Genomic DNA, 26,326 nt, shown 5'->3' with positions numbered 1-26,326 from the left:
TATTATTATTTTATTATTACTTGTTCTTGCTGAAGACTGAATCTGGGCCTTCCTTATGCTATAGAAGCACTTCCCACTGAAGCACGCTCTCAGTTTATGAGGTAATAATCCTGTTAGGAAATAGAGGAAAACATTTCTAGTTCCTGAGTGCTGAGATCACAAGTGTGCGCCACCCTGACTTTATTTTTTATGATGCAATGGAGATCAAAACCAGGACATCGTGCATACTAAGCACTCTATGAACTGAGTTATGTCCTCGGCCCACTTTTTAAAATTTCTTATTAAAAAAAAATTGGGGGGCTGGAGAGATGGCTCAGTGGTTAAGAACACTTTTTGTAGAAGACCTGGGTTCAAATCCCAGCACCCACATGGCAGTTAACAACTGTCCCTAACTCCAGTTCCAGGGGATCCAACAGCCTCTTCTGTCCTCCACAGGCATTGCACGACACGGTGCACTTACCTACATGCAGGCATAACACTCATATACATAAAATTAAAATTTATTTTTTTTTAAATTGGGGGGGCTGGAGAGATGGCTGAGTGGTTAAGAACACTGACTGTTCTTGCAGAAGACCCAGGTTCGAATCCTAGCTCCCACATGGCAGCTAACAACTGTAACTCTAGTTCCAGGGGATCCAACAGCCTCTTCTGTCCTCCACAGGCATTGCACAACACAAATGCACTTACCTACATGCAGGCAATACATGCATATACATAAGATAAAAATAATAAAATACCAAAAAAAAGTCTTTTAAAAAAAATTGGGGGAGTATTTTTATTATTTATTTTTGGTCTTTTTGAGACAGGGTCTCCCTGTAGCCCGAGATGGCCTGGAATTCACCATGTAGGCTAAGCTGGTCTTGAACTCACCCATATCTACCTGCCTTTGCCTCACAAGTCCTGGGATTAAAGGTGTGCCCACCATGCCTGGCCTGATTTATTTTTATTTTATGTGTATGAGTGTTTTGCCTGCATTCATACAAGTGTACTTGTGTCACGCAATGCCCCCGGAGGCCAACAGAACATGTTAGGTCCCCTGGAACTGGAGTTCTGGACGGGTGTTTGTGACCACATGAGTACTACCAATGCCAGAAGGCTGAGGCAGGAGGCTTGCTCCAGGTTCAAGGCCAGCCGGGCCTACAAAATCAGTTTCAGGCTAGCCAGGGCTACACAGCAAGCCTCTGTCTCAAATAGTGAGATACTGGCTCAAAAAACAAAAACAAAACTTTTAACCTAATTTTACTGGGGATATAGCTCAATGACAAAGAATCTGCCTAGCATTTGGGGAGGGCCCTAGGCTCTATCCTCAACACCAAAAAATTTTGTCTGGAATATTACCCATTTAGCCTGGACCTAAGTGCCAGTCTTGAATTCAGTAGAGAGTTTCAATTTCTGAAGCCTGATAACACTAAGAGAAGAAGCCAGGCTGTTGGGAGGAGGTGCTGGGAGTGGCCTGGGGAGGCTCCTTCAAGAAGCTTCTCCTGGTGCTATTTCAGATTTAGTTCTCTTCATTAGTGGAGGTGGTTAAAGACAGATAGCTGGCACTCCCCGAGACTGCTAGAAGAAACAAAGAATTATACTAGAGGCTCTCCTAAAAAAAAAAAAAAAATTGAAGATGTCAGGAATGGTTGACATACACCTATAATCTCAGCACTTGGAAGGCTTCGGCAGAAGGATCACACAAGTTTTCAAGGCCAGTATGGGAAAGACTCTGCTTACAATAATAATAATAATAATAATAAAAATAATAAGTGTTCCACTGGGCGTGGTGGCGCACGCCTTTAATCCCAGCACTCGGGAGGCAGAGGCAAGAGGATCTCTGTGAGCTCAAGGCCAGCCTGGTCTACATAGTAAGTTCCAGGACAGCTGAGGCTACAGGGAGACCCTGTGTCAAAAAGACCAAACAAACAAACTAACAAATAAATGTTCCTAAATTTAGGCTGGAAAATATTCTGAAAGTGACGGGTATACTTATGGCAGAAATTGTGATGATTTGGTGAGTATATACTTACCAACTCATCAAGTTCTGCACTTTAAAAATTACTGCTTTTACATGTCAACCTCAATAAAATGATTAAGAAAATATACTACTATCTAGACCCAAGATTTGCTTTTTATTTGTATTGTGATGTGAGACGTGACAAAACTAATTCCAAAATAAGATAGAACTATAATGATTCAATTAAATAACCACATAGTAATTTTCCAAAAATGATCTACTAAATTAGGTTTTAAAACTCGCTAAGAGTCTGACTGCAGAGATAGGGATAGAAGATGAAAAAAATTCAGTACTAATTGTCAACTAAAGAGATGGTATGTCTAGTTTAGAAATGGTATTTAAAGGTCAATAGAAAATACAGAATTAGTAATGCTTCTGTACCAACAGTGGAAACACAATGCCAAAAAAAAAATTATTTTGTGGAGGCACTATACAACCTAATGAACAATTACATTTTAGACTTACTACATCAAAATGAGGCATAGAAGACAGAAGGATCTGAGGAAAATAAGTACAATGAAATAAAGTACACTTTCCTTTTCTTTTGGTCTTTATGAAACAGTGTCTCCCTGTAGCCCCAGCTGGCCTCGAATTTATTATGTAGACCAGGCTGGCCTTGAACTCACAGAGATCTGCCTGCCTCTGTCTCTCAAGTGCTGGGATTACAGGTGTGCCTAGTACACTTTCTTAAGAAATGAGCCAAAATAGGGGCTGGAGAGATGGCAGCAGTTAAGAGCACTGACTGCTCTTGCAGATGACCCAGGTTCGATTCCCAGTGCCCATGTAGCAGCTACGAACCGTCCTTAACTCCAGTTCCAGGGGAATCCGACGCCCTGTTCTGACCTCACAGCACTGCACAACACGGGTGCACTCACATACATGTAGGCAATGCACTCATACACATAAAATAAAAATTAAAAAAAAAAGACCCAAAATAAAGTTCACACAGTAACTCTTTTGGGTTTTTTCTTTTTTCTTATGGGACATGATCTCATTATATAGCCCTGACTGGTCTGAAACTCGTTATGCAGGCAGGCTGGTCTCAGACTAAGAGAGGTCCACCTGCTTCTGCCTCCAAACTGCAGGGATTAAAGGCAAGTGCCATGATATTTGTTTTGTTTTGTTTTTTAAAGAAAAACAGGGTGGTGCATACCTGTAATCCCAGCACTCAGGAGGCAGAGGCAGGTGGATCTCTTAAGTTCAAGGGTAGCCTGCCTGGTCTACATAGTTCCAGACCAGCTGAGGCTATAAGGAGACCCTGTCTCAAAAAAGACCAAAAAAAAAAAAAAAAAAAGAGAGAGAGAGAAAGAAAAAAGAAAAAAACAGGGTCTTATGTAGGTCAAGCCATCCTCAAACTTGATTTTATACATACACATACTTGGTGAAGACTGGCCTTGAACTTCTGCTCCTTCTGCCTCTGCTTCCTGAGTGTATTAGAAGTGTGAGCCACCACATCTATCACATAGCACCCTTTTAATAAAAGGAATATGGGGTGCTAGAGAGATGGTTCAGCTGTTAAGGGTACATACCACTCTTATAAAGGACTTGAGTTTGGTTCCCAGAACCCATGTTGAACAGCTCACAACTGACTATAGCTCTAGCTCCAGAGGATCTGATGCCCTCTTCTAGTACCTACACTCAAGTGCAAATACCTCCACATATGTATATATGTATATATTGATACAACTAAAAATAAAATATTTGGGAGAGCCTGTCTCAAAAAAAAAAAACCAACCGAATCAACCAAACAAACAACACAGCAATAATGGCAGGTAGAGTGCCCATGACATAAATGTTAAAAATGTTCCAAGTATGAATAACTGATCGCTAGAGTTAAAACAAAAGCCTCTATCACTGAAAAAAAAAAAAAAAAAAAAAAAAAAAAAAAAAAAAACCAACAAAACAAAACAAAGTATGGGTCCTTTGGGGTTTGGAATGGGAAAACCTCACAGGGTAAGAATTTCTCACAATTGAATAGCAACTAATTTCCCCCCAGGCTCTCTTCTGGGTAATAGTTTCTAAGGGACTAATATACAAGTTATTTAATATCTCTATTTTTCTCCCAAGTAATCTCATGCAATTCCACGTCTTGAAAAGAAAAACTGTTACCTGAGCACCACTACAATTGGACTTTCACTTCCAGTTATTACCATCAACCCCTTCCAGATCATTAGTGCCGAGGAGACAATCATCCCGAAATTTAGGACTTGGTAGTACAGCTGTAAGAACAAAAGAGAAGTCAGGGCCACCATTATTCTCACTCAGGAACACAACTGAGAGTAATCAATTTAAGCTTCAAGTAGCTACAGTAGAGGATGTAGCTCAGTTGGTAGAGTGCTTGCCTGGCATGTGCAGAGTCCTGGGTTCAATCCCCAGCACTGCACAGAGTATGGTATGGTGGTGCATGCCTACAATCCCAGCATGTAAGAGGTGGAATTAGAAGGTGGATATGTTGTTCATTCTCAGATTATACTACTTATTGAGTTTGAGGCCTGCCTGGGCCAGGAGATCCCTTCTCAAAAAATAAAATTAAATAAATAAAAACTATAAGGAAGGGGAAAAAAAGCACACCATTAAAATGATAAAAGTAAATAAATGTGAGGAAAAGCAGAGGCGAGGGGAGGAATACTTTGTTTGGGTTTTTTTTTTTTCGGTCTTGGAACTCACTATGTAGACCTGGCTGGCCTTGAACTCACAGAGATCTGCCTGCCTCTGCCTCCCAAGTGCTGGGATTAAAGGCATGCACCACCACGCCTGGTTGAAAAAAACCTTTTCAAAAAAGTTTTAACACTAGTTCTTCTTGCAGAAGAGCCGGGTTCAAATCCCAGCACCCACATGGCAGCTAATGACTGTTCATAACTCCAGTTCCAGGGGATCTGACAGCCTCGTCTGTCCTCCGCAGGCATTGCACAACACAGGTACACTTACCTACATGCAGGCAATACACACATACACATTAAAAAAAAAAAAAAGAATATTTTATGATATGACAACAGACATAAATTAACATCACGAGACATACTTATAAACTTTTTTTTTCTTGGTCTTTTTGAGACAGGGTCTCTATGTAGCCCCCAGCTGGCCTGGAACTCATAGAGATCCACCTGCCTCTGTCTCCCAAGTGCTGGGACTAAAGGCATGGGCCACCACACCCATCTTTAAATTTATTTTAAGTACACAAAGATGGACCATTATAATCAAGTGAAAATGGAAGTTGGTAAGAGATAGCCATCTTAAAAAGTTCTTCAAATATTTAGAAGTCAAATAAATAGTATCTACTAGATTTTGGCAAAAGCAACCAAAAATTAGGCTAGGCATGGTTGTGAATGCATGTAATTCTGGCACTTGGAGGCTAAGGAAGGAGGAAGGCTGAGGCAACAGGATAGAGTTCAAGGCCAACCTGGGCAGTTAAAGAAAAAAACAGCCAGGTGTGGTAATACACACCTTTAATCCCAGCACTTGAGAGGCAGAGTCTGGTAGATCTCTGTGAGATAATCCAGCTGGGTCTACATAGTGACTTCTGGGCCAACTCAGGCTACAAGGAGACCCCATCTCAAAAAACAAAAAAAACAGGCTGGAAAGATGGCTCAGAAGTTCGATTCTTGCACCCGCAGGCAGCAAACAACTAACTGTCCATAACTCTGACCCCTGTGGGCATTGCACAACTTGGGTGCATTTACACACACGCAGGCAAAACACTCATACACATAAAATAAAATAAATATTTTTAAAATCCCTTTTTCTTTTTTTTTGTCTCTATGTAGACCAGGCTGGCCTTGAACTCAAGAGATCCGCCTGCCTCTGCCTCCCAGTGCTGGGACCAGAGGCGTGAGCCACCATGCCCAGCTAAAAACCCTTTTTTTTCTTTTCTTTTCTTTTCACATGTATGTATTCAAATGTGTGCAGGTACAAAAGCAGCACAAAGTTCATGTCAGGAATCTTCTTCAATTGCTCTTCCACTTTACCGAGGCAGGGCCTGTCAACCAAATTCAGAACTCACTTCTTAGCCAGGTTGCCTAGGGAATCCTCCTAGGTCTCCACCTTCAGACCATCACAGGCTAGCTGCCATGCCCACCCAATATTTCTATGAGTTCTGGGGATCCTAGATACTACAGTCCTCCTGCTTGCCCAGCAAGTACTTTAACCACTGAACCATCTTCCCAGCCCCCAAAATACAAAGTATTTAAAATTTAATGAAAATAAAAATACAACACAACGAAATTTGTAGTACACAACTAAAGTAATACATAGAGGGGATTTTTGCAACTGTAAAAGTTTATATTAATTATAATAAAGAAGCCAGGTGGGCATGGTGGTTCACACCTGTAATCCCAGCACTTGGGAGGCTGAGGGAGGAGGATGGCCAGGAGTTTGTGCTTTTGCTTACTACATATGTAGCACTCCATCATCAGGGTTCCTAGTCATACATACTACATTGCTTTTTCCCTTGCATTCTGTACTTACTGCCTCATGGGGAGTCTAGATTTTAGATGAACTAGTCTAGATTTTCTACAGAAACTAGATAGCTAAAAGTAGACAGCTATGGCTTTACAACCTCATTCAGTTAACCATAAAGGACAGTGAAGGACTCTTCCAAAGGGCAGAACTTCAGGAAGAACAGCAGTTATACATCTTGCCTAGAAGGAGACATGGACCAAAGATATGGATTCACACTGATTCAGAGGGCCAGTGAGATGGATCAGCCGGTAGAGGCACTTGCCACCAAGCCTGACAACCCGAGTTCAATCCTTGGGACCTACCATGGTAGGACGTAAAAAGTGACTCCTGCAAGTTACCCCCTGACCTCCACATATGAGCTGTGGCATGTGTATAACACATATACAAATAAATAATACATAATAAGTTTTTTAAGAATGACTAGAAGCCAAGTATGGTGGTGCATACCTCTAATCCCAGCACTATGGAGGCAGAGGCAAGCAAATTTCTGTGAGAGAGGACAGACTGGTCTATATAAGGAGTTTCAGGCCAGCTATGGCTATAGGGAGACTTTGTCTCAAAAAGGGAAAAGAAAAAAAAAAAAAGCTGGGCACGGTGGCACAGTCCTTTAGTCCCAGTACTTGGGAGGCAGAGGCAGGCAGATCTGTGCATTCAAGGCCAACCTGGTCTACTGAGTGAGTTCTAGGGCAGCTGGGGCTACAGGGAGAGCCTGTCTCAAAAAAAAAAAAAAAGACTAGTAGATTGGGTGTGGTAGCCATACTTATAATCTCAACACTCAGGAAGCTGCCGAAGCAGAAGACTCAGTTTCAGGCCAGCCTAAATTATATACCAAGACTCTGAATCCAGATTGGAGTGTGGTTAAGAATGCTTACTACTCTATCAGAGAACCAGAGTATAAATCTGGCACCCACACTAGGTAACTCACAAATGCCTAACTCCAGCTCCAAGGGATCTCATGCCTCCTTCTGACCTCCATGGTCACCTGCACATACACTTGTGCATACAAACATACATGCATAAATAAAATCTTAAAAAAAAAGCTGAGGGTAGAGGTGCCGCCTTTAACCCCAGCATTTAAGAGGCAGAAGCAAGTGGATCTTTGTGTATTTTTGAGGCCAGCCTCATCTACATATGGACGTCCAAGGCAACCAGGGCTACTTATTAAGACCCTGTCTTAAAAAAAAAAAAGGGGGGGGGTATGTGAAGAGATCAGCAATTAGGAGCCCTGGCTGCTATTGCAGAGGATTCAGGATTGGTTCCCAGCACCCACATGGTGGCTAACAACTGTCTTTAACTCCAGTTCTAGGGACCCAACACCCTCTTCTGGCCTCCAGAGGCACTGCACACACACAGTGCACTTATATACATTCAGGCAAAACACTTATACACATAAAATAAACAACAAAACAACCAAGAAACAAAGCAAAAACAAAACAAACCAAAAATAAGTAAGAACTACCAGTCTGGTCCTAGATGTAGAAGAAATATCATTGAGAAGTTAGAAACAAGAGGTCTGAGGAAGGATATCAAAAGAGCACAGACACATGGAAAGTTAAGGCTGTGTCTCATATAAATACTCAAAAAAATGAATGACCAAATCAAGGAATATTCACGTGAACCAGATGACCTGTTACTGTGAATGTCAATCAGCCTGTATCCCTAAACACACACCCTCCCTAATGGACTGATGATCTATGTGGCAGATGGAGGTACAATGTAGCAGACAAGATGAAGGCTAGCAACATGAACTTCCACTAATCAACACTACTTAGGTTCCAGCCAATGTTGAGTGTCTAACCTGCAAAAAACCAACACTGATGCCATTCCTGACAGCAGGTTTCCTTGCCCACAGTACTTCTGTCAAAACCATCATTCAGGCTGAAGAGAGAGCTCAGCAGTTAAGAACACTGTTCTTGCAGAAGACCTGGGTTTGAATCCCAGCACCCACATGACAGCTAACAACTGTCCGTAACTCCAGTTCCAGGGGATCCAACCGTCTCTTCTGTCCTCCCTGGGCATTGCATGACACAGGTGCACTTACCTACATGCAGGCAATACACACATACACATAAAATAAAAATAATAAATAAAATATTTTAAAAAACAATCATTCACAGCCTTATGGAACACCTCATTCCACATTACAGTACCCCACACAAACTGTGTCTAGTCAGAGAACTCATTTTATTGAAACTATACCACAGAAGTGGGCACATGGTCATAGAAATCAATGGCTTCACTGTCCCCCACTGCCCTGAAGATGCTATGAATTTCAGGGAACAGTAGGCCAGTTATCAATGACTCATCTCAACTCCAAATCCATACCTCTGTATTATTTGAGCTGATTCCTATAAATATTTCTCCTTTGCTGCTGGCTTAATGATGTCAGGCTTTATTAATAAAGGGTGCTGAAGACCAGTGCAAAGTGACAGGGAGAGGGGCTTCTCCAGGTTCCAGTATTGATTTTACTTCACACAGTAGCTAGTGTATGTGTGTGGAGGAGGCCTGGTAGTACTTACCTCACCAACCATCAGATTCCAGACCCTAGCAAACTTTTCAGCCTCTGAAGGCCCTATCTGTAGACCAACTCCAGCTCACTGCTCTGGCAAATACCACTGTATGACAGGTTACAAATTCCTGTGACAGCCATATCTTCTCCAAAGAGGTCTAAATCTCAGGCTTGGAAGGGGTTGAAGGAAAGGTAATTTCTTGGTTTTCCCTTGTTCCCTCTTCCTCGCCCCAGAGGGCAGTTGCTATTTCTGCATATGCTACTTCTGGGTACCTCTTTTATGCCTTTTAGTAGTCAAACATCTTTTACTAATTAGTAATCCTTACTACATTTTCCTGTCCAATTACTAATGAAGTACCTCTTCTGAGGATTACAAATAAATTATTGAGGATATAGTTATGGTAACAGCTCTACAGCACCCAATTTTGTGGAGGTGGGGTAATGTTTAATATCCTTCAATGAGTTATATCCTCTGAATCAGCAACCAACGTATTCTGTAGCTAGATTTCACTAGTCCAGGAGATGGTGAAATGGCTCAGTGAGTAAAGGTGTTTGCTGCCACAGAGACTGATGCTGAGTTTGCGTGCAGGGACCCACATGGTGAAAAGAATGTAGACTCCTACAAGGTGTCCTGTGACCTCCATACATGCACTGTGGCACACATGCATACACACACACACACACACACACACACACACACACACAAAAGCATAAATAGATGCAATAAAAGAAATGAAAAGGCCAGGAGTGGTGGTATACACCTTTAATCCTAGCACTGGGGAGGAAAAGAAATGTGGAGCTGGAGCTCTGGGAGTTTGAGGCCAGTTAGGGATACACAGTGAGACCCTGTCTCAAAAATAAAAAACCAAATAAATAAAATAAAAAGAATTCACAGTCCAGAAAACGAAGGGTGGGAATGGGAGTTACTCCTCTCATTACTCACCCCAATCATTAGATATAAGAAGGTGTTTCCTTCCTATAAGGAGATACTATCCTCTTAGTGAACACAATGTTTCCATTCAACTACAAGTTAAGACTGCTGCCACTATTGGTTCCAAAGAATAAAATGCAAACAACACTACTGATTGGTGGGTGACTGATCCTGGCCAGAGAGTAACTGAAGTGCTGTTATTCCACGATAAAGGTAAGGGGGAGTGTAACTGGAAAACAGAAGACCTTGCAAACTCTCTTGGGCTCCCATGTAAAAGTGAGTGAAAACAACCCAACTCAGGTAGGCAGCTTTGTTTATGACACTAACCTTTCAGGAACAAAGGTTTGAGTCACACCAGGAAAGAAACTTTGACCAATTTAGGTTCTTGCTGAGAACAGCAGAAGAACAAAGCTATGACTATGTGACCAATTACAGAAACAAAGGTTACATTATAAGAAACATAACTGCTTTCATTTTATGTGGAAAGCGCAATCAAAACAGGTAAAGAGATGCCAAGGTGACAAAGGGCAGTCTATATAGCAGATCTGTACTTTGTTAATGTGTTTAAGCTAGAACCAAATTTCCCAAGTTTCCATTGCTATATGGTTCTATATGAAATCTGGTCAAAGAAATGGAAATCTCTCAAAGATCTGGAAGGTGAAAGGAAAGCTGTGATTATGCTGAAGGTCACTGTGGTTAACCATAGTGAGGACACCATTAGGGACCGGCAGAATCCAGTTTGTCCTTGCTTTCTGCAGCTCCAGGTCTACCTCTTCTGGCTAACACATACTACAGACAAAAGCAATAACTTATGGAAGTCCATGGACTTCTTCATCTGTTCCTTGAGATCCCACTCCATCAGGCAGATACAGAATCAAATTCCACAGCAAGTGTATAGTTACTCATCTGTATATACCAGTGTTTCAGAAGAACTAATCGGTGACAATTTTTTTTTCCCATGAAGACAAGGTCTCAGGCTGGCCTTGGATATGGTAATCCTCCTGCCTCAGCATTCAGAATGTTTAGATTACAGGCATGAGCCACCAAATCCATTAGTAACAATTCTATGATTCTCTAACTTCTACTTTTAGATTCTTAGGTACACAGCTTCTCCCATAACATGTAAGGTCTTACTGCTATAATTCCTTCATTCTATGCTATTAGTTAACAGTTTTTTGCATACTACACCTTGTCAGCTAATCTATGTTAGCTTTAACTGTCACACAGAATCACCTGAAAAGTGTCTCAATTGATTGTCTTGATTTTTAATTAATCCAACCCACTATGGGGAGCACCATTTCCTGACAGGAAGTTTTGGGCTGTGTAAGAACTGAGGTGGGAGTTGGAGAGGTGGCTCAGCGGTTAAGAGCACAGGCTCCAGTCCCAGGTTGATTCCCAGCACCCACATGACAGCTAACCACCATCCAGTTCAAGGGGATTCAACACCCTTTTCTGACCTCCATGGGCACTGCATGACACGGGTGCACCTACCAACATGCAAGCAATACACTCATACATATAAAATAAAAATAAAAATATTTTTTTTAAAACACTGAAGTGGAGCTAGATGTGATGATGCAAGTCTTTAATTCCAGCACTCAAAAAGTAGAGACAAAGGCAAATGGATCTCTGTGAGTTCAAGTCCAGCCTGATCTACACAATAATACAGTCTCAAAAAGACAAAATAAAAAGAATGGAGGGGTCTGGCTGAAAGTAAGCAAGCAGGCAGTATGAATATACTCGTTACTCTCTGGCTGAAAGTAAGCAAGCAGGCAGTATGAATATACTCGTTACTCTCTGCCCTTGCCTATGGATGTGGTGTAACCTGCTTGAGTTCTTGCCTGGACTTCCCCTCAATGATGAATACTAACTAGGAACTGTAAGCCAAATAAACCCTTTCCTCTCCTAAGTTGTTTTTGGTCATGGCATTTTCACACAGCAACAGAAATGAACTGTAACACCATGTTTTTCAGGCAAAATTTCAGCTCTGTAAATTCCTGTTTGGAATCTATCCTTCTTTGAAGTCAGAAGACAACCCTTATGAAAAGTTATACTGTAATCACAATTTCATGCTTAAGTGGAGCTCATCTCTTGTAGGCTTATGCCATCTGCTTATGGGAAGGAATAATCATGTTTCTTTGTCCACAGAGAGAATATTATAAAGATGTAAAATATCAAGGAACAGCAGAAAAAAAGAAGTCTTTAATCCTTACTAAGCGTTGTATTCTGGATTTCCTAGTTACAAAGGAAAAAGAATGATTTCTGGATGCTCAAGACTATAACTGTGGGGGACTGGAGAGATGGCTCAGCAGTTAAGAGCTTCTAGCGGAAGTCCTGGGTTTGATTCCCAGCATCTACATGGTGACTAACAACTGTCTGTAACACAGTTTCAGGGGATTTGACGCCTTCTGATCTTTGTGAATATTGCACAATACGGGTACAGTTATACACATGTAGGCAATACACTCATACACATAAAAAATAAAATAAATTTTAAAAAAAAGGAATATAACTGTGCGTAGAAACTCAAAACAAAATTTTACCTGTGATTTCCTTGTGATGTACTTGGGACTGATACTAGTACTTCCATATTGAAACTTGGTAGTTCATTAAGGAATGTTGACACCCTACCAGTAATAAAGATATTCCTGACCCTAAGCAAAGATCAAAATCATTTTCAATTAAAAAAAAACGTCACAACCAAGCATAGTGGCACACACCTATGATCCTAGCTACTCAGGAGGCTAGTATCACAAGTTCAAGGCAACCTATGCAACTTAGGGAGATCCCATCTCAAAATAATAGAAAAGCATAAAAGAAAAGTACCCAGGCCCTAAATTCAATCCTCAAAATACTAAGGCAGGGAGGGTGGGGGTGGGGAGGGACGTAATACATCTACTATTTGCTGCACGCTTGCTTATAGTAGATCCATGCCTGAGGGAAAAAAAAATCTAAGTTTCTAGGTATTTCTCTAAGGGCCAATTCATTAACAACAGCAGCCAAAAGTTATTGTTCTGAGTTTAGTCAAATATCATTACTGAAGCTATATTAAGAGTTGGGTAACTTTTGCTGTGTGGGAGCACACACCTTTAATACTAGCACTGAGAGGCAGCAGCAGGTGGATCTCTGTGAGCTTGAGGTCAATCTGGTCTTTATATTGAGTTTCAGGCCAGCCAGGGCTAGATAGTGAGACTTGGTCTCAAACAAAAGAAAACAAAAAAACAAATCTTGTATTTAGGGAGAAAAATAAAACAGATAATTAAAACTCAAGGAGTAGGCTTAAACATTAGTAATCCATGGTAATCTTAGGAGGTAGAAACAAGAAGATCAAGAGTTAAAGGCCAGTCTTAGCTATGCAGAGTTTGAGACCATCCTGGGTTATATAGGACCCTGTCTATATCCGAGTCATTAAGAAATCTCAAGGCTGAGTATGGGGGCTTATGCCTATAATCCCAGCACTACGAAGTAGAAGCAGGAGGATCACCAAGAATGGTCTACATAGAACCAGTTCCAGGGGCTGGAGGGATGGCTCAGTGGTTAAGAACACTGGTTGTTCTTGCAGAAGACCCGGGTTTGAATCCCAGCACCCACATAGCAGCTAACTGTCCATAACTCCAGTTCCAGGGAATATGACGGCCTCTTCTGTCCTCATAGGCATTGCACGACATGGGTGCACTTACCTACATGCAAGCAATACACACATACACATAAATGAAAAATAAGAAATAATTTAAAAAAAGAGCCAGTTCCCTGATCTACATAGGGATTCCAATCAGACTAGGCAAAAGAGTAAGACCCTGTTTCAAAGAGACAGAGAAGAATTCTCATATTTATATAAACATTCTATAAAAACTCCATGAAATCTGATGAATCATCAAAGCTCTTAAAAGCAATTTTTGGATGAAACTTTGTCTCAAAAAAAAAAAAAAAAGAAAAGAGAGAGAGAGAGAGATGGGAGTGTCGCACAGCTTTAAGCTTAGCCCTCAGCCCTCAGGAGGCAGAGGCAGGAGGATCTCAGTGAGATTTTGGCCAGCCTGGTCTACATAGTGAGTTCCAGGCTAGCCGGAGTTATAAGGAGACCCTGTCTCAAAAAAGGGGGCAGGGGGAATTTTTGTATTTACAAATCAAGTTTAGTACTTTTTTTTACTCTTTTGTATGTTGTATGCTGCAGAAGTATGTGTGTTGTGATGTATGCAAGTGTACAGGTACACTTGAGAATGTCAAAGGTCAATGTTGGGAGTCTTCTTCAATTACTCTTATTTTTGAGACAGTCTCTCACTGAATCTGGAGCTTGTCATTTCAGCTAGACTAGTTGGCCAGCAAGTCCCCAGGCTACAGAGTAAGACCATGTCTCAAAACAAACAGTAAAACAAACAAAACAACCATGGAAGAGGCTTAGGGCGATGACTCAGTGGGACCTGAGTCCTGAATTTAGATCCCCAACACCACATAAAAGCCAAGCTTGGTGGATGTTGCCTGTAACCCCAATGTTGGGGACACGGAGACATCCTGGAGATTCACTGGCCAGCTACTCTAGCTGAAAGGGTGAGCTTAAGGTTCAGTAAAAAGGTGGTGCACGCCTTTAATCCCAACACGCTGGTGGTAGAGGCAGGAGGATCTCTGTGAGTTCAAGGCCAGCCTGGTCTACATAGTGAGTTCCAGGACAGCTGGGGTTATAGGGAGACCCTGTCTCAAAAAGACCAAAAAAAAAAAAGTTCTGTCTCAATAAATAAGGCAGAGAGTGACAGGAAAATGCCCAATAACATCTGGTCTTTACATGCTTATACACATGTTTTTTCTCTCTCTCTCTCTCTCTCTCTCTCTCTCTCTCTCTCTCTCTCTCTCACACACACACACACACACACACACACCATAAATAAGTAAATAAATAAACAAATAAATAATGACCAAAAAAACTAGTTCCAGGGGATGAGTACTTAAGTCAAATGTAGGGTGTGTGGTTAACACGCAGGAGGCCCAGAAATCAATCCCCAAAACGGCCAAAATAAATAAATAAATTAGGGGGCTGGAGAGATGGTTCAGAAGTTAAAAGCACTGACCTTGCAGAGGATCTGGGTTCAATTCCCAGCACCCACATGGCAGCTAACAACCATCTGAAACTCCAGTTCCAGGGGATCTGACACCATCTTTTGAACCTCTGTGGGCACTGCATGACACAGGTGAACTTACATACACGCAGGCAAATACACTCATATACATAATATAAAAATAACCAAGGGGCTGGAGCGATGGCTCAGCGACCAAGAGCACTGACTGCTCTTGCAGAGGACTCAGGTTCGATTCCCAGCACCCATATGGCAGCTACAAACTGTCCTTAACTCCAGTTCCAGGGGAATCCGAAGCCCTCTTCTGACCTCTGCGGCATTGCAGAACACAAGTGCACTCACATACATGCAGGTAACACACTCATACACATAAAATAAAAATAATAAAGTATTAAAAAATAAAAATAACTTTTTAAAATATAAATATATAAATTAGTACAATTTCATATTAATAATATGTAAACACAGTAAATGTTCTAAATGTATCATTTCTTATTTTACTAACTTACTATCACCTATGCTCTTGAAATTGCTTTTTCTGTTTGTCTGTAGAGTGGAAATTATAGATGCAGCTGCCTGTCTCTTCCTAATTACTCCTTCATGATGTTGTATTAATAGCATACTAGCCACTTTGGAAATATATATATCACAGAGATAGGTAAACTCTACAAAACTAAGCTTCACAGGTTAAGAAAACCCCTAATGGGCTGGGTGTGGTGGTGCACACTTCTAATCCCAGCTCTTGGAAGGCAGAGGCAGATGGATCTCTATAAGTTCTAGGTCAGCCTAGTCCACCATAGCTGGTTTCAGGCCAGCCAGGGCTACAAGTGAAACCTTGTCTCAAAACAAACAAACAAACAAAAAACCCTGGTTAAAAGGTGATTGAGGGAGTAGCTCTATGAATAAAGGTGCCTGCCCCCAAACTTGACTACCTGAGTTTGATCCCCAAGACCCACATGGTAGAAGAAAAATGACTCCCATGAGTTGTCCTTGGACCTCCATGGCTTCACATGTTAAGCCCTCCTAATGGGCTAGGTGTGGCTAATGCTTGTACATGAGCTGTGGCACGCACATATACTAATGTAATTTTTTTTTTTAAAGGGTGATCTTAGTCAGGCAAGGTAGCTCAGTGGATAAAAGCAGTTGTCACCAAGCCTAGTGACCTAATTCAATCTTCAGATGCCATATGGTAGGAGAGAACCAACACCACAAGTTGTTCTCTAACCCTTAAATTCTTGATCCTCTTGCCTCTACCTCCTTTATAAACGCTGGGATTATAGACATGCACCACCATGAGGTTTAAAAAAAATTTTGCAGGTGCATGAGTATTTTGCCTCCATGTATGTAGGTACACATGTGCATGCAATGCCCACAGTGGCCAGAGAAGGGTGTCAGATCCTCTGCACTGGAATTTCAGATAGTTAGCCAGGATGTGGGTGCTGTGAACCAGCCAAACCCAGGTCCTCTGCAAGAGCAATGACTGCTCTTAACCACTGAGCCATCTCTCCAGGACCCACCATGTTGTGTCGTGTGTTGTGTTATATTGTGTTTTGTTTTGTTTTGTACACAGGGCTTTGCTTTGAATTCCAGCCTGACATCAAACCCTTAGGCCTCCTTCTGGCTCAACCTTCCAAGTGCTGGCATTACAGATGTTTGTCCTCATACTTGGTTTAAGGCAAGACTGTCCCTCAATAAAAATCAAGCTGGAGAAATGGCTCAAGAATTAAAAGTACTTGCTGTTCTTCCAGAGGACCCAGGTTTGACTCCCAGTACCCACATGGTGGCTCTGTAGCCCTCTTCTGGCCTTCATGGGGACTACACACAACCAAAATCAAACACTTGTACAAATAAAAATAAATCACTAAAATCAATCAATCAATCAATAACCAAGGGTGTGGGAGGGGACCAGCAACACACCTCAAGTTACCAAGATCTGAATTCAATCCCTAGGACCCATATGGCACAAAAAAAAGAACAGAATCTGGCAAGTCATCTTCTAATGTCCACATGTGTGCCAAGGCACACATTCACACATTCTCTCTCTCTCTCTCTCACACACAAATATATAAATATAGAAATGTATTTTAAAGTGGAGGGTGTTGGGGCTGGAGAGATGGCTCAGTGGTTAAGAGCACTGGCTACTTTTTTTTTTCCTTCTTCTTTTTGAGACAGAGTCTCCCTGTAGTCCCAACTGGTGTAGAACTCAATATGTAGACCACACTGGCCTTGAACTCAAAAAGATTCGATTGCCTCTGCCTCCCAAGTGCTGGGACTAAACTCGTGCACCACCACTAGTTACTCTTGAAGAGGACCTGGGTTCAATTCCCAGCACCCACATGGAGGCTAAAAACCATCCTAATTCAAGTTCTAGGGAACCCAACACATTCTTCTGACCTCCTTGGGCACTGCGTGACATTTGGTGCACATGTAAGCCATGCACTCATACACATAAATTTTTTTTTTAAATAATAAGATATTTAAAGTGGGAGAGGCAGATGGCTCAGTTCCTAAATGCACTTGTTGCCCAAATCTGATGAGCTGAGTTCAAGCCTCAGGGACCCATGCAAAAAAGCCAGACCTGGTAGCATGCATCTGTAATCCCAGCATTCATACAGAGGAATGAGAAGCAGAGAGGAGAATCATCTGGAAGCTCATGGGCCAGCTAGCCTGGAGAATGCACTATGGCAAACACAGGAAAGATTCTGCTTCAACAAGGTGGAAGGAGAGAACCAATCCCCAGAAGTTGTTCTCTGACCTTGACACAAACACTGTGGCTTGTGTATGTCTACATTCACACACACATCAGACACACAATAATAATTTTTTTTATATGAGTGTGATGCCTGCATGTAGGTAGGTGCACCTGTGTTGTGCAATATCCATGGAAGTCAGAAGAAGGCATCAGATCCCTTGGAAGTGGAGTTAGGAATGGTTATTAGCCGCCATGTGGGTGCTAGGGATTGAACCTGGGTCCTCTGTAAGCACAGCCAGTGCTCTTAACTGATGAGCCATCTCTCCAGCCCCCAATAATTTTTTTAAATAAGAAATTAAGTAAAACAAGTTTAATAACGGTTCCCTATGTGGTTCAATGGTTGAGTACGTGCTTAGAATGTGAAAAGGCCCTTAGTTTGATCCCCAACACACACACACACACACACACACACACACACACAACCTACCTTATCCCTTCTAGGAATAGAAGAAGAAAAAAAATGGGGCTGGAGAGATGGTTCAGCGGTTAAGAGCACTTGGTGCTCTTCTAGAGGACCTGGGTTCAATCAGCAACCACATCAAGGCAGCCCATAACTGCCTGTAATTCCAGTTCCTGGGGAATCCTTCACCTCTGGCCTCCACAGATACCTGAACTCACATATGCATATACACACAGACACACACTACACATAATTAAAAACAAAAAAGATCATTTGGCCAAGCATGGTATAGTGCATGCTTTTAATCCCAGAACTCTGGAAGCAAAAGCAGGAATGCAAGTTCCAGGCTTGCCTGGGCTACAGAGTGAGATCAAGGCCAGAATGGACTACATATCAAGACTTTGTTAGAACAAATAGTCATCCTAGCCACCAGGACCATGTGGTAACATACACCTGTAATTCCACCACTCCGGAGGATAAGGCAGGACTGTGTGAGCTTACTTACCAAGACCCTGTCTCAAAATAAATAAAGCAATAAAAAATAAGGTCTCTCAAAGATGAGCATATAGCTCTGTCTTAGCCTGTGACTGTCATGTGCTAGGTCCCGGCATCCTGATACAGATGTCACCAATTTTGTAGACACATCTAAGAGGAGATGGCCTAAAGAGAGGTAAGAGGAGACTTTATACCTACTTCTCTAAGTGATCATTATAAACAGTACAAAATAAAATGTTTTATTTATTTGTGTATGTGTGTGGGTATGAGGATATCACACCCTCAAGACAATTCTTAACAGCAAAACGCTGCAAAAGGGGGAAGTTCGTTGCCAGCAAAACTAACCTCCAGACACACCTGGTTCAGTGAAATCTTTTGTAATAAATAATTACGACAATGTTCTCAGTACCTTTTAGTATATGATCTCGAGGATCAAAGTCAAGGCTTAAGGATAAAATCAGAAGACTTAACTTTCAAGATTTCTATACCACCAACGTCGGTCCATCAAACCAAGATTCAGAGGGCTGCCCCCACCTTTCTGTTAAGGGGACAGGTAGAATTACCGCTTCAACTCCGAGCTTGGAGTTGATTCAAGTGAAAGTGGACGCGGTCCGCGAAGGCCCGGCTGGGCTGAAAGGATGGCTATGGAATGGAGCTGCAAAACCTCTTTTGTGGACCTGCAATCGCCTTTCCCAGCGCCCCAGGGGCAGAGGCAGAAGCGAACTACTAAATCGATCGAGAGTCGCTTCGACAATGCAAACTGTTAAGTCTATGGCCTTAGCAAGTCTGAGCCAATACGCAACCTCAATTCCCACTTAGAAAGCACTCCTCCCATTTCCACTTGCTCCCCTGCCGCCTTGGGAAGAAGGGATGGATTAGACGCTTCTTCCCTCTCCGTCTCTGTTAAGCCCCAAATCTGGGAGTATAAATCGTAGCATAGAGGCCTCTGGCCAGGCTGCAAAGAAAGGGGATGATCCGGGCATTCGACTCACGCAGGCCCTCTCTCATAACCTGGCCCAGAGATCCGTGGGGCCCCCGCAACGGCCAAGGGGCTAGAAGCAGCCGGGGAGGAGAACACCGGAGGGAGGGACGCAAACCTTACCTGCCTCTTGTTCATCCGCCGAACATCATCCAGAAAGTCTAGAGACAGCATGGTGGGACCAGACAACACAGCCGCAACCTAGAGTGCGCGTCGAGACCACGGGGCGGAACCGCTGCCACACGGGCCGGGGTCGAAGTGGACCGGACACCGCGATGCCTGCACTTCCGCTTCCGGGACGGGATCTGACGCGGCCCCGCCCCTTCGCTGCGAAGAACAAAGACTGGAGACCTTCCGAGTCCTACCTCGGACGTGGCCTCGCCCCAGGAGGACCTTCGCTGGCAGGCGGTCTGGGGCAGAGGACCCGCTGGAGCTCACTTTGCGGGCTCAAGCCTGCGGTTCCACATAGGAGCGGCGACCCCGAATGAGATAGGCCCGCAGCTTGCGGAAGGCGGGCCCTCGTGTACGCCTGGCCAATCAGAAGCCGTTTCTGCGGCCTACGCGGGCAGAGGGCCCAGGAGCAGCCCGCGCCTTCCTGAGCGCCGCCGGGGCCTGGGTGTGGCTCCGGACGTGTAGCTTCGCTGTTTGTTCTCAGCTGAGGTACGCTACTGGAAGCTGGTGACCGTGGCGTCCCTAGCGTTTGTACTGAGTGGTCGATGTACGGCTTTCAAAGCACTGTATGGACCCCACCCCCCCCCAGGTGACTGGTCCTTTCTACTGAGACGAAAACTGAATTCTTGGTATCGCCAAGTTAAGGAGGTCTGTGAAAGAAATGCATAGAAACTCCACGAGGGCAGGTGCCTAGTTTTCATAGCGGTGCCTGTGACGTGTAGCAGAATAGCTATTCATTGATAAAGGTTAAATATGGGTCCTAATCGAAATCCTGGCTAGAAGACCTAGCTTGTTAATGTTGAATTTAACCTGAAGTTTGAATTAGGTGTGAACTTTTGTCCATTTCTTATGTGTGGTGAAGAGTCCTGAGAAAGACATGTGTCTGGATTTTGCTATGTAACCCAGGCTGGCCAGGAAACTCCTCCTGCTCCAGCTTCCCCAAGTATTAAGATCACAGGTATTCATGAGCCTACCATTACCAGCAGGAAAGTATTTGAGATAGGAGTAAAATTCATTTGCTATGAATGTAAGAGGGCAGATAAAAAAGGTACACTAAATGAAAGGAATTGCAGAAATAAAAATACAGAACTAAAAAAATAAATTACAGGAAACTGGAAAATGTATTTGAATAAGTCAATTTGTCCAATTTTACCCGTACATGAAGGAAGCAGATTAATCCGGCAATGGCTACTGAGGAGACAAGCTTAAAATGTTACTTGGGAGCCTGGCATAGTGTCACATGCCTTTAATCCCACCACTCAGGAGGCAGAGACAAATGTATCTCTGTGAGTTCAAGGCCAGCCTGGTCTACATAATGAATTCCAGGTCAGGTAGGGCTACTGGGAGACCCTGTCTCAAAAAGACAAATAAAGAAATAAATAAACAAATAAAATGTCACTTGTTGGGCTGAAGAGATAGCTCAGTACTTAAGCTCACTGGCTGCTTTTGTAGAAGACTTTGATTTGGTTCCCAACACCTGTAATTCCAGTTCCAGGGGGTTCTATGCCCTCTTTTGGCCTCCATGGACATTACATGACACAGGTGCACTTACAAACATGCAGGCAAAACACACACATAAAATAAAATAAAAATTTAAGTTACTTGTTAGATACACACAGTTCCTACCATGGCCACATCCAGGTACTGCTTCCATAGGTAAAAGCTTGTGATTCCATACACCACCTCATGGTTACCTTTTTGTTCCTTTGTGTGTGCATACACATTAATATTTTGTTTTAATATTTATTGTGTATGAGTGTTTTGCCTGCATGTATGTAAGTGCACAATGTGTGTACAGTGCCCAAGGAGGTCAGAGAGGGTGCTGGAGTCCTTGAAACTGGATTTTGCAGGTGATTGGGAGCCTCCATGTGAGAGTAACAAGCACTCTTAGCTGCTGTGCTATCTCATCAATCCCTCCTTTGTGGGTTTTTTGTTGTTGTTGTTGTTTTGGGGTTTTTTTTGAGACAGGTCTCCCTGTAGCCCCAGCTGTCCTGGAACTCACTATGTAGACCAGGCTGGCCTTGAATTCACAGAGATCTGCCTGCCTCTGCCTCCCAATTGCTGGGATTAAAGGCATGCACCACCATGCCTAGCCTCCTTTGTGTATTTTAAATTATACAAATAGCACATATTTGTGTTTTTTATATATTCCCATAAAAGAGCAAAACAAGATAAGCAAGGTAGATGCCATGTAGCAGGCCTATAGTTCCAGTTGGGAGGGATATTTGAGCCCAGGAGTTCAACGCTAACCTGGGCAACATAGCAAGACCCTGTCTCAAAACCAAACAAAACCCAAAACAGAAGCAAACAAACTAAAAACAAACAACAAAACAATGTAAGCAACCCAACAGTTCTATTTCTGGGTACATATTGGAGAAAAATTGGAAACAAGGAGCTAGGCCTAATGGTACAGGCTTGTAATCCCACCTACTCTGAAGGCTGAAGCAGGATTGCAAGTTTAAGACCTGCCTGTACTACAGAACAAAATCAAAGCCAATCAATAATTTAGCAAGACCTTGTTTCAAAATTTAAAAAGGGCTGGGGCTATAGATCACAGATAGAAGACTTGCCTAGCAAAAAGAAGAACAGAAAGGAGGAGGAGAAAGAGGACAAAGAGGAGGAAGAGAAAACAAGGTCTCAACGATTTGTACATCCTTGTTCATAGCAACATTATACCTAGTAGTCAAAAGGTGGAAGCAGCCCACTGTACATGGAAAGATGAGTGAATAAACAAATTGTAGTGTATACACATAACAGAATATTAGTCAACCTTAAGAGGAAACAAACACACCTTTAATCCCAGCACTCAGGACCCAGAAGCAGGCAGATCTCTTGTGAGTTCGAGGCCTGCCTGGTCTCCATAAAAATCCAGGTCAGCTGTGGCTTCAGGGAGCCCCTGTCTCAAAAAAGACCAAAAAAAAAAAAAAAAGAAGGAAGAAAACGACACTTGTAATATGGGTAAGACCTGAAGACATTTTGTTATCTGAAATGAGACATAGTCACCAAAAGATAATGCTATATGATTCCACTTATATGAAATATCTAAAGTGGTCAAATTCATTCAAATAAACACAATGGTAATTTTTCTATTATCTGTTCTACTGACTTATCAAGTTCTGTAAGGCCTTTTCTACTGAATAAAAACCTTTATTCACATTAATTTAAAATTTTTTATTTAAAAATAACTTATTTGGGACTGGAGAGATGGCTCCGTTGTTAAGAGCACTGACTGCTCTTGCGGAGGACCCATATTCAAGTTCCAGCACCCACATGGCAACTAACAACCATCTGTAGCTCCAGTTCTAGGGGATTTGATACCCTCTTCTGGCCTCTGCAGGCACTGCAGGACATGGGCACACTTGCATACATACAGGCATAACACTCATACACATACAGGACTGTAATACTAGGACTGAGGAGGCAGAGACAGTTAGGTCCCTGAGGCTCACTGATCAACCAGCCTAGTATGCTTGAGAAGTTCCAGGTTGGTAAGAGAGTAAAAGGGTGACAGCACCTGAGGAACACTTGAGGTTGTCCTCTAGCTTCCACATGCATGAACATAGGCACACACATGCACACCCACACATGAGCATGCATACACACAAAATTAAGGTTGGTGCTAGGCATAATGGTACTCACCTATAATCCCAGCCCTTCTGAGTTTGAGGCCAACATGGATTTTTTGAGACAAGGTCTCACTGCAACCAATGCTGATTTAGAACTTACTCTGTAACCCAGGCTGGCCACAAACTCTACTTTAGCTTGCTGAGTGCTGGGATTACAGCAGTAGCAACCACATCCAGCCAAAATAGATTTTTTTTTCATATTGTATTAGCACATAGTTTGTCTCAATTAATATTCATTTAATCGTATGGCTTAGCAGGTGAAGAGGCCTGCTGTGTAAGGGATTGTTTCATAAATATTATGTGCTAAACTTGAAATTTCATTGATTTTATTATCACAAAAATGTACCAATAACAAACTAATTGCATGAAAGTTAATTAAATCAGGAAGAAAAAAAAACTGTATTAAATCCAGTATAAATAAATACAAAGTATAAATCTGACTGTGCTGATAATCCACAAATCTGATGTTTTCTGATGACCAGCTGAATAAAACATTGCTAATAGGAATATACTAAAACCCTAAGAAGTAAGTTTTACTAAACTGGTGATCTATTTTTTCCCTCATTCGTATTAATTACACTATGTTATGAACCTTGGTCAAATACTGGCATAACAAGTTGTGGTAACACAGACCTGCAATTCCAGCTACTTAGGAGGCCAAAACCAAGGATCACTAGAGCCCAGGAATTCCAGTTCTTAATGAGAGAGGACAGGATGAGAGAGGAGAGGAAAGCAGGGAAGAGGATGGAATAGTGGCATAAAGCCAGTGAAACTTTAGTGCTATTTGGAAAAACAAAAACAAAAAACAAAGAAGGGCCTGAAAGATGACTCAGTTACTTGCTGCTGGAGCCTGAGACCTGAATTTAATCCCCAGAACCCACAGAGGAAAGAGAGAACCCCATTCCTAAAAGTTGGTCTCTGATCTTCTACAAGTGCACTGTATGTGGCACATATGAACCCAAAGGAAAATAAATGTTTATATATTTTTAATTTTATGTGTATGAGTGTTATGCCTGCATGTGTGTAAGTGCATCCATGTCATGCAATGCCTGTGGAGATCAGAAGAAGGCTTTGGATTCCCCTGGAACTGGAGTTAAGGACGGTTTTTGGTGGCCATATGGGTGCTGGGAATCGAACCTGGGTCCTCTGTAAGAGCAGTCAGTGCTCTTAACCACTGAGCCATCTCTCCAGATCAGAAAATAAATAAATGTAAATAAACATTTTAGGGAGCTAGAAAGATGGCTCAGCAGTTAAGAACATTTACTGTTCTTCCAGAGACCCATATGGCAGCTAACAACTCCAGTTCCAGGGATTCCAACATTCTCTTCTAGCCTGTGTGGGTATTGCACGAATGTGGTGCACTTACATACATTCAGGCAAAATACTCATACACAGCCTGGCTTGGTAGTGCACGCCTTTAATCCCAGCACTCCGAGGCAGAGGCAGGCAGATCTCTGTGAGTTCAAGGCGAGCCTGGTCTACACAGTGAGTTCCAGGATAGCTGGGGCTACAGGGAGACCCTGTCTCAAAAAGACAAAAAAAAGCCCTCTGCTTCCCTGGGCCTGCACAACCCACAGGCCTCTCTCAGGGGTAAGTCGATCTCGCCCTCCATGCCTTGACTCTCCCAGCCTCATTCACCCTCCCATCTCTCCTCACCTCCCTCTACTTCCCTGGGCCTGCACACCTGCCAGCCTCTTTCTTGGATGCAGGGGCTGACCTTTCCTCTTCCTGATCCTTTGCATCCAAACCAACCCAGCTCCATAGTGCCGCTCCCCAGGAGCCCTTGGGGCCTGCTTTCAGCCCCCATCTTCCTTTGCATCTCTGGGTGGCATGACTACCACCTGCCCTACAGCAGCATTTTTTCCTGGCCCTGGCTCCCAGGCCATTCGAACCCCCAAACTCCTGAGGCCAAAATCTTTCCTGGAGGGATCCAGACCTTAGGAGAAATCCTGACACAATCTGATCCTCATCTGACTTGGGCCTCTGTGGGAACTCCTGAAGACAAAAGCAATCTGGCCACTCCAATAAAAAATGAAAAGAGAAAAGTGGAAGCTTAGAGGAACCAGCCATCCATGCCCCAAAATTAAACCACAAAGACACATAAAGTTCACAAAATGAAGCAGACCTAAACTTGAAGGATTGAGTCTCACACAAGAATCAGAAACTACAAAAGAAATTTACATGTCAAAATCACAGAGGAAAAAATAACAGGAAAAAACAAAATAACATATACCCACCAAATACCAATAGTCCTCTAGAGGAGTACAATGAGAACCCCCTAGAGATAATGCAGGACACGGAACTCAAAAGAACAATTATAAACATGATAAAAGAATTCAGTGAATTTAAAGAACACACAAATCAAAGAACTGAAGGAAGATAGGGATAAACTTCTGAATGAATTCAGAAAAGAGAAATATTGAAGAATACTCAGGCTGAAACGAAGAAGGAAGTGAAACACTCAGTAAGCCAATTAGAAACAACAGGAGAAAGCCTCACCAATAGGATGAATGAAATGGAAAACAGAGTATCAAGACTGGAAGACAAAGTGGACAAACTAGACCACTCAAGCAAAGATTACAAAAAATTTAAGAAATCACAAGAAAGGAATAGGCAGGAATTGTGTGACACCATAAAAAGACCAAAATTACGAATCATAGGCATACAGGAAGGAGAAGAATCCCAAGATAATGGCACAGACTAGATCTTCAACAGAATCATGGAAGAAAATTTTCCAAAATTAAAGAAAGACATGCCCATACAAATACAAGAAGCATATAGAACACGAAACAGGCATGACCAGAAAAGAAACTCTCCATGGCAGATCACTGTAAAAACATTAAATGTACAAAACAAAGAGACAATACTGAAAGCTGCAAAACAGAACAACAAGTCACATATGAAGGAAAACCCATTAGGATTACAGCTGACTTTTCAGTG

General features: G+C 42.5%; 1 protein-coding gene across 2 annotated transcripts in view; it reads right to left on the bottom strand.

Annotated features, from left to right (window-relative positions):
* Positions 1 to 20,078, bottom strand: part of Sec11a (SEC11 homolog A, signal peptidase complex subunit) — a 42,578-nt gene extending 22,500 nt beyond the window's left edge. Inside the window, exons 1-2 of one of the 2 annotated variants that reach the window (XM_029555962.1) lie at positions 19,713 to 20,078; positions 4,109 to 4,218 (exon numbers count right to left, since the gene is read on the bottom strand). In XM_029555962.1, coding sequence (XP_029411822.1) covers positions 4,109 to 4,218; positions 19,713 to 19,763 — 161 coding nt within the window. In that variant the 5' untranslated portion in view covers positions 19,764 to 20,078. The remainder of the gene's footprint in view (positions 1 to 4,108; positions 4,219 to 19,712) is intronic. The other variant, XM_017803105.2, reaches the window with a different exon arrangement.
* Positions 20,079 to 26,326: the final 6,248 nt, after the last annotated feature.

Source organism: Nannospalax galili, unplaced genomic scaffold (genome assembly GCF_000622305.1).
Source record: "Nannospalax galili isolate Female #2095 unplaced genomic scaffold, S.galili_v1.0 scaffold185, whole genome shotgun sequence".
Classification (NCBI taxonomy): Eukaryota; Metazoa; Chordata; class Mammalia; order Rodentia; family Spalacidae; genus Nannospalax; species Nannospalax galili.
Note: the sequence above shows the minus strand (reverse complement) of the source record. Positions and strands in the feature narration are given on the sequence as shown.